The sequence below is a fragment of the Temnothorax curvispinosus genome, unplaced genomic scaffold (genome assembly GCF_003070985.1).
Source record: "Temnothorax curvispinosus isolate PA1 unplaced genomic scaffold, ASM307098v1 QBEX01016007.1, whole genome shotgun sequence".
NCBI classification, from domain to species: Eukaryota; Metazoa; Arthropoda; class Insecta; order Hymenoptera; family Formicidae; genus Temnothorax; species Temnothorax curvispinosus.
This window is the reverse complement of record NW_020225787.1, coordinates 973-9,983: the sequence shown is the minus strand read 5'-3', so window position 1 is coordinate 9,983 and position 9,011 is coordinate 973. Positions and strand designations below refer to the sequence as shown.

The window sequence follows — 9,011 nt, the reverse complement described above, 5'->3', positions numbered from 1 at the left end:
GTAGGTACTCGACCAAAATTTTATGCGACTTAACCGTCGCGGTCTCTCCTCTTTATTTTTCTGTATAGGAGAACTATCTAAGAGAAAGGGAATAGATAATTATTTAATATTTATTTATTTTAAGAAAAATTTCTAAAAAAACTCCGAGATATACGAGGTAAAAAAGGGAAACAATAAAACGCCGGAAAAGAAAGTTGGCCTGTGAGTCTCGGAGACCCCCGCTGTGCATGCCTATCGCCGCAATGTCCTCTTCAGACATGTCTTTTAGGGCAATTTATTGAGGTTTTTTTTTTGGTGAACATGTGGGTCACAGGTTCACTGGGTCACGTTTTTGCAGTGCCATTCAATTATGACGTTGCGCGTTATTTCTTTTCTTTGTCTTCCTCTCGCTCGCTCCCGTCCCCCGTTCGCGTTCTCTCTCGTGCGCAGTCTTTCTCTCGCTCCCATCTCCCGTTCGCGTTCTCTCTCGCGCGCAGTCTTTCTCTCGCTCCCATCTCCCGTTCGCGTTCTCTCTCGCGCGCAGTCTTTCTCTCGCTCCCGTCCCCCGTTCGCGTTCTCTCTCGCGCGCAGTCTCTCTCGCTCCCGTCCCCCACAATAAATATATTTTATTATATATAATTAAACTATCTAAGGGGTAGGGAGAAGGAAGGGAAATATATAAATATTATAATTATTCAATTTTTTGTTTATTTCGAGAAAATTTATAATATAAAAACTAAAAAATTTATAAGGAGGATCAATTTATCCGGAGGATCTTCACCTGAAACATACAAATGCAATATGATTAATATAATTAATAAAAATTCAAAATTTTTTTATTAAAAAGCGATTATTTTACCAGACTTCATTTTCTTCTATTTCTTCAATTTCGTTGGAGGTATCCTCTCCGAAAAGTCTGAGCAGCGCGTACCGAGATGTTTCTCGGTAATCGCACATATCTCGCTCATCGCGTCTATCGTCTTGGACCCAACGCCGATGAGCTATGTTGATGAATCCTGGTATCACATAACTCATCCACAGCTGTAAAATCAATATATATATAAAATATTATTGTACTTTTTTTTTCAAAACATGCGCGCACACACAAAAAATATGACTTACGCGTTCCCGTGCAATGCGCACCCGCACCCACCGCTCATCCGTCACGACCTGTATATCTAACTGCATCGGCTAAACAGAAAAAAACATTTAAAAAACTATATTATGTCACTATACACTATCACCGTGTCTTCCGTACCGTGCCCTCCCTCGGAATCAACACTTCTACGTATTGCACCATTTTTTGACACTATCGAAACTTTTTGAACGTTTAGTTTTGTGGACTCGACGAGACTGAATTCTCGGTTCTGCAACGACGGTTGCAGAACGAAGCGGGGTAAAATGTCACCAGTGAAAGAAATGGTAACAGTTTACAAACGGATAGCCCCTTCCAACGAAAAGAAATTAAAATGAAATATGTCTCGCACTACAATGGCAGGCAAAAGTTCGACTGAGCATCGACACATGTGAACGCGTTCTCTGTCGCTCGCGTCTCTTCGTTCGCGTCCTCTCTCGCTCGCGCCCCTTCGCTCGCGTTTCTTTTCTTTATAATAAATAATTGGGAGAAGGAAAGATAATTTTAGATACAGTGGGTGAAGGACATGCACGCAAAAGAAAAATACATCGTTCGTTTTAGGGTGTAAGAAAAGCCTGTTTATTTAACTCTTCTTTTACATAATATATCTTACGTGCTAAAAACTAAAGCTGCGAGCTCGCAATCGATGATCTGATTCGTATTGAACGCATCGCTAGCGTATATTACATTCGACGCTTCCTCGGGATCCTTCGCAGTGGACGCGATATCGGAGAACTGCGCAAACTTTGCATCGACCGTCGCAAGTATTCTGATCAAATGATTGAATCTCGCATCGATGCATTGATCGAGATCGAACATACGATGCAACGTCGATTCGGTCATTCTCAAGCATACGTTTGCAGATTCGAGACGTATGAGTTTGATGTTATTAACCGTACAAACTCTCACCGTTAGCGGTCCAACGTTTATAAAACTATGGATATCTTTGAAGTCATTGCGAAAGAAATTCTGAATATTTTGCCGTTGCTCGTATAGCGCCTTCCACGTTTCGAGAGACAACAGCAGTTCCTTTCCTCGGCGAGGATCTCCAATGGCGATCTCCACGTAGCTCGGTGGACCCACGTTGATACCAATTTCGAGGAATTTGTATTCCGTAGCTGTCAGCGCGTATCGTCTGCTGAGTATACGAACCGCGCGACGATCCAACGAAATGCTGTAGAAAAAAATAATGAGATTACTTTCAAAATAATACAATTCGCAAAAAAGATATAAAAAATATAAAGCTCTATAAATTATACAAAACTTACTTGTTTTCACACGTTGGAGTTTCAACATCGGGAATCGGCACGTAATAATTCATACGTCTGCTGCCGCTGTTGCCGCTGTTGCCACCGTTGCTTCCTCCAACGGAATACATTTTTTCTCTCGGTTATGAGAAGCGGACCGTTCGCACAAGCAGTTGATACGAGACTAGTCGTATAAAAGTAATCGAGTATATGCGACAGCACCCACTATAACCCTTCCAAAACTATGATGAAGGAGGGGGAAATTAATGTTTCTGTAACGCGCAATCAGCGCTCTGAATTTTAGGAGAGGGGACTAAGGTAGGATGTTTTTTCTTTATTAAGACGTATATCCCCCCTCCGCATGACATCAACCGCGAAACATGTTCAGACATGTTCGTCTAAAACTGATACCCCATTCCCCCTCCTCGAAGCTCTCGAGTTAGAATTCGTCACGTATACCTACTTATTCTTTAATTTTGTACACTATCGACTAAAGGGAAAAGAAATAAAACATTGAAAAATTTACACATACGTATAAAATTTATTTTTTAAAAAGATGACAATTCTCTCTGGCGTCGCGACCACCAGTTAAATATTTTTAATACATTTTGCAATGCGCAATTTTTAATGTGTTTTCCACATCGCACAGTATTGGTAACATCTAGATTATTTAAAGATTCGATATCTTCGTAATCCGCATCCAGAGTCTCAATGTTTAGGTTTTTTCTCGCTTTACTCTCAAGCAGATCTACCAGCCATTCTCGTTTCTGACATCCCTTGACGTACACGAGAGTCGGCATCTCGTCGTCGTCGTCGTTGTCCTCTTCCTCACCGAGCACCGCTGATGTAATTAAACGCTTCACCTTGCTGTACGACACGTTTCCGTCTTCCCATCGTAATCCATGGTGATTGCGAATCAACCAGGAAGCGCACGATTTGTCGGATTTTGTGAGGAGATTCCACGGCATGGGGCATGTAAAGATGTAATGCGCCAGAACGGCCCCGTTTCTCAGCACCGCCACCTCCTTCACGACAAATTTCATCCCGACGACGAAACCTTGCAGGTCGACGAACGTTGGTGCAAACATGAAGAAATATCTCTCTTTCTTCGATGCGTGAATCGAGAGGAATGACGCGCGTTTCGCGACACTCTGATTTTTATATCCTGCTCCCCTCTTTTTCCCCTCTCATAAATTTGTATCGGGAGTTAAAGAGAGAAAAAATTTTCGTCGACGTTGCCGCGAACACTCAGACTATTTTGCGCACTACGTTGGTCAACGGATTGTACTCGATCACGCGATCGTGTATGATGAGACAGTACGCGGAGGTATTCGGCGGTACGTTCTCCATGCAATCGAATTCTAGTCTGACATCCACGGTGGCGTTTTTGACGGATTCGTTTTGTCGAGAGCAATCGATGATCACGAACGGGCCGTTACGTAGAAAAGTTGAAACGGTGAGACTCGGCTCGAGATATTCGTATCCGTAATAGCCCTTGCAGAAACGCGCGTACATATCGTACAGAATCGCCCATCTGTGTTTACCAAAGTCCAAATTCAAATCGTCGTACGGATAGACTTCCGAGTTTAGGTAGAGTTTCACGTTGGTCAGTTTGCAGTCGTCGAATCGGCTCGTGTCCGCGGACATGACGTTCTTCCGACCCGTTTGCAGAGCGAAGACGACGTATCGCGGTTTCTCGAGCTGAGTCGCGGTCTTAATGGCCCACGAGTGCTTGGTCGTGTTCTGCAACAGGGGATACTCGTACAGATCCCACGAACGGAAACCCATACTTAAATATCGTCCGTTTTCCAAGGCGCGCAGCATCGACAGCTTGTTGACCTCGCTCAATACCACGTGAGGCATTCGCCACTGTATCTTGAGTAGTTTGACAGTAGGCTCCAACGCGAGACTTCCCAACAGACAATTGTTGTCGGTGCGCGATCGTATCAAGATTAATTCGTGACGAGCGTTGATCACCACGCGTTTGTAATCCTCGCAAAATCCCAGTAACAGGTTGAGCGGTACGCAGAAATTGAAGTATCCGTTCGCGTTATTATGCGGTTCCCAGCCCGCGTTTCGCAGGATCACGCTTCTGTCGGACGATACCGTAACGTAGTTCTTGAGCGTGCTGGTTATTCCTACGTTTCTGCAGTGATCAATCTCCACACCGTCGAGCTCGTATCGAATTTCATCGAACATGAACGCGACGCAATTATTCCCCAATACCACGTTATCGGCTTGGCCGGCTGCTCTGGTCACCGTCAATGTTCCTTCGACGTAGAGAAAACTTTCGCACGGCAACGTATACAGATCCTGCTGTTGTATAGGTATTCGTATCTCGTCGCTATACTCGAACGTTGTGTTGGCGTACGGGTTGTACGTGTGAGTCTCGATCTTGACGATGCGATCGTCAAAGACCGGCTCGCCTCCGATGTTAAGAATTTCAGTCATCGTTCAGATGTTTCGTACCGCGAATCCCAGAGATTGTAAAAATTTAACGTTTGATGCGTTGAGCTTCTTTCTCGTCTCTGTTTTCGTCTCTGTTTTAACGCTACCGAATGTCGATTTGATGATATCGTCGATCGTCGCAGTCGTAAAGATATTCTTATCCGTCGCACGCTCCGAGTCGTTCAACACGAGCATGTCACACGTCGCGCGTTATCGCTGTAGTCGTCGTACGTGCAATTTGACGGTGATCTCTTCTCCTCGAAAATCGAGCAATCGTCCGTCTTGATCCGTGACGCGTATCGTTAGATCCGTAACGCTTCGCGCGATGATCGGCAGGTAAATGATCTGCGCCGGCGTTTCCGATATCTTATATCCCGGTGGTACGCTCGGTGAAAATTCGTGTATCGTGTGAACACGTTTGCCGTTGCTGTACGCACCCGCGGTCACGTTACACTCCACGCGGATAATGTTTACGTTGATAATATTAATCGACGCGTCCGATTCGTGCCACTGTCTCGGCTGCAATATACGCTTCGACGAGAATCCCAGCAGCGATCCAACGTTGTTCGGTTTGTTAAAGTTCACTCTGAAAGCGCACTTGATCTCGCTCTTCATCGTATTGTAATTTGCGCGGAGCACTATCGGGTATTCCGCGGCCTCGTCTTCGTAGCCGTTCGCGCGAGCGGTCGCCTCTCGCGCGATATTCGCGACCGACGTACGATCATCGTTGGAACGATTTACGCGTCGCGGGCGTTTTCGTGAAATTTTGCGTTTCAAAAACTCATGTATGGCTCGTATCTCGTACGATCCCTCGGGAATCGTAATTTCCGTGTCATCCTCGTCGAAATAAAATTTATTGTTCGAAGAATTCACGTTCGGAATCGTGTGATAAGTTTCAAAACACGTTAGACCGAGCTCGTAGTCACCGTCGCTCAGATCCACGGCGGGAAAATAGTGCTCCGCGAGGATGCTGCTCTTCCCCGTCAGCGTGAACGTTATAGACATGTCGGCGAAAACCGTTAACGAATACTGAGTCACCACGGCGCACCGTCGGGCTTTAAATTAGCGTCGATCGTCCGGAGAAATCGCAGGCACAATTGTCCACAGATGTTCTGATCGTATCGCTGATAAGACGTGCAATTGTACTCGATCTTCGTCACGCTCGGCCCGAAATATCGCACCAATTCTTTCGGCGGTCGAAGATTGCCGAAACTGTCGAAATATACGACTCGATCTTCCCTCTTCGCGTACGCTACCCAATGAGTACCGGGACCCGCTGCATCGTCCAAATTCACGATACCGCTCTCGTTTCGACGTACACCGCCGATCGGTAACGAATCACGCATGAAGACACCTCTGAAGAACGGTACGCGCATACGCCTTGCCAGTCGATTCAATTGTACGTTAGTCGTAATACCCGCGGGCATATTTAACGTCTTTTCGACGTTTTTTTTTTTTTTATTTTCAACGCTACTCCTCGCCCGCGTTTGTGCGGGCCGAGATACAGCCCTCGTCCATATTTGTACGGAGCGAGATAAAGTCCGCGACCTTCCACGGCGCGATTGTGACGTTGCATCTCTTCCAGCTGACGCCGCGCGGCTTTGTTATCGTTCACGGCCTTTACGACTCCCGCCGCTCCGCCGGCCAGAGAACCGAGAACTCCCAACAACGGTAGAATCGGCAATACACCGCCTCGTTTCGCTGTCGGAAGTATCCGTTTATTCGTTAGCTTTTTTTTCTTCACCGTTTTCGATTTTTTCGTTTTCAAGCCCATTCCGAGCTTCGTCTTAGCCTTCATGGTCGCCCAGACGGCTGTAGCGGCAGCTCTCTCCCCGAGAGTCGAATCTCTCGCGGTAATGCGTTTTCGCGCTTCCGCAGCGAGTATCTCGTCCGCCGCGTGTCTCTCGGTAAGATCGCGGTTACGCGAATAGGCTATGTCGTGCTCGCGACACGCCGCGTCCAATGGATTAATACCTCGATCGCCTCTCGCCAATCGTTCTTGTAAACGAGTTCCCGGACCGCAAAATTGATAGCCGGGAATGTGTAATTCGAACGGAAGTGCGTTTATCGCGCGATTTAACAGGCCTTCACCAATTTTTTTCGTTGACATTCGCCGCAATCCTTTATCATTGGCGCGGGACCGTCGATGTGCGTTCGCTGCCACGGTTGATTGTAATGTTCGTAACAGCGACGATATTCTTGAACCTCCAAATCCGCCTTTATATGTTCCGGAAGCTTGTCCCACACGTAGTGGACGTGATTGCCGCACGTTTGCAACAGAACGGCTTTCGGCACAAATTGCAGCTGTTCGGCGCTCAAACCGCGAATATCGGAAGGTCTCGACAGTACGACGAACATCTTTGCTACTGAGCGATTCGTGGTTCCGCTTGCCTATAAATATGCGTTCGAGTCAGCCAGAGAGTCGGCAGTGTGGAAAGAAATGAGATTCGTGCGACAACCGTTGGCGATTCGCGTGACCAATTGCGACGACAGATTACGGTCGATGGGGGGCAACGTGGAGAAACGCAAGCACGGTACGATGTTACCGACTACTATACGCGCGATCATTTGCGGACCCTCGAATTGCGGTAAAACCAACGTCTTGATAAGCTTGCTGGAAAGTCCGCACGGCGTACGTTTCGAAAACGTGTACGTATACTCGAAATCGTTGCAACAGCCAAAATATCGATATTTGGAGAATTTGTTGACATCGATCGACGAAATTGGCTACTTTACGTTCTCCAATAACAGTGACGTCATTCCACCGAGCGACGCGCGTCCAAACTCAATCTTCGTCTTCGATGACGTGGCGTGCGATAAGCAAGACGCGGTGAGAGAGTATTTCTCAATGGGCAGGCACTCGAGCGTCGACTCCTTCTATCTCTGTCAGACGTACGCGAGAATACCTAAACATCTGATACGCGACAACGCGAATCTGCTGATCCTGTTCAAACAGGATGGTACCAATTTGAAACACGTCTACAACGATCACGTAAATACCGACATGTCGTACGACGAATTTTGTTCGTTGTGCCACGATTGTTGGCAACAAAAGTACGGATTCGTAGTGATAGACAAGGACAGCGCGCTTTCGAACGGTCGATACAGAAAAGGATTTAACGTGTTCGCGATACCGCAGAAGCGATCAGTCGTTGCCGATACCTCGTCGGAAGTGAAACGTTAGCGTTACAGAGAGATCGACACCCTGCTTTTTTCCGCGATGGCCGCGATCGACGGGAGCGAGAATATTAGCGAACGCGAGAAGGTTGTAAAAGAGATTGCGAAGACGAGTGATTCGATTCGCAAAAAACTTCGCGCTTTGAAGACCGGTAAGATCGAGAAGGACATTGAGTTGGACACGCACTTTAAACCTCTCATCGGGCCGTTGAAAAAGATCGTTGACAACTCGAGCTTGATCGCGGTGAAAAAAGAGGAGCCGACGGAGAGCGACGCTGACGCGAAAATCGAACCGCTATCCGTTCAACAGCGCGGGCAGGAGGAGGAGGAGGATGCTACACCGAAGAGAAAGAAGAAACGATTAGACTCCTGGTCGGATCTTTCATTGACACCGCGTAAATCTAATCAATCGACAGTACTACCGATAACCTCTACACCGATAACCTCTACACCGATAACCTCTACACCGACGCAAACCGTGCAACGTACAAGTCCCGAATTTCTTGAAATCGCGAATGTTTTTGAAACCACGGACGACTCGATCAGGAAAACCATTCATAAACGGTTGAAAACGTCGGAGGGTCGACAATGGTTTATAGAATCGTTGGAAGATCACTTGGGTCCAATTAGCCGAATTTACATCGCAGAGGTTTTGGGTGCCTATCCAACGATGGACATAGCATACGGCGTTTATCTCGGCAAAAATGACTTGATGCTCGGTAATAAACGTTTTGACGTGGACAAAGAGGATAACATTTATATCGACGGCGTACGATACGCCGGCACACCCGGTATTTACGAGTTGATCTTCAAGAGAATGCCCGACGACAATATCTACACGGAAGACGATATGCAAAAGTACAAGAGCATACTGTTGGCAACGAGTGCTCATAAATTCCAACACGATCCTAACATGCGACTAAAGGGCAACGGGGGATACAAGTATACACAGGTAATCGCACCGTTGATGTCGACCGGATCCAAGAAGAAAAAATCCGGAAAGGGGTTATCCATGCCTCGCGCGA

General features: G+C 46.8%; 2 protein-coding genes across 2 annotated transcripts; both read right to left on the bottom strand.

Annotated features, from left to right (window-relative positions):
- Positions 1 to 1,723: 1,723 nt before the first annotated feature.
- Positions 1,724 to 2,492, bottom strand: LOC112466219. The gene is made up of 2 exons (XM_025034184.1): positions 2,383 to 2,492; positions 1,724 to 2,288 (listed from the first exon to the last, which is right to left on the bottom strand). The coding sequence occupies exons 1-2, from the start codon at positions 2,490 to 2,492 to the stop codon at positions 1,724 to 1,726; spliced, it is 675 nt and encodes a 224-aa protein (XP_024889952.1).
- A 1,117-nt stretch (positions 2,493 to 3,609) lies between these two features.
- LOC112466218 lies at positions 3,610 to 4,812 on the bottom strand. The gene is made up of 2 exons (XM_025034183.1): positions 4,339 to 4,812; positions 3,610 to 4,230 (listed from the first exon to the last, which is right to left on the bottom strand). Exons 1-2 carry the CDS (start codon positions 4,810 to 4,812, stop codon positions 3,610 to 3,612), a joined length of 1,095 nt encoding a protein of 364 aa, XP_024889951.1.
- Positions 4,813 to 9,011: the final 4,199 nt, after the last annotated feature.

Bases quoted from the DNA above. Each gene is read 5' to 3' on its own strand.
- LOC112466219 (XM_025034184.1), bottom strand. From the start codon at position 2,492: ATGTATTCCGTTGGAGGAAGCAACGGTGGCAACAGCGGCAACAGCGGC. The intron at 2,289-2,382 runs GTAAGTTTTGTA...TTTTTTCTACAG, and splicing joins ACTCCAACGTGTGAAAACAA to CATTTCGTTGGATCGTCGCG.
- LOC112466218 (XM_025034183.1), bottom strand. From the start codon at position 4,812: ATGACTGAAATTCTTAACATCGGAGGCGAGCCGGTCTTTGACGATCGC. The intron at 4,231-4,338 runs GTGATCAACGCT...CTCAAGATACAG, and splicing joins GCGAGGATTACAAACGCGTG to TGGCGAATGCCTCACGTGGT.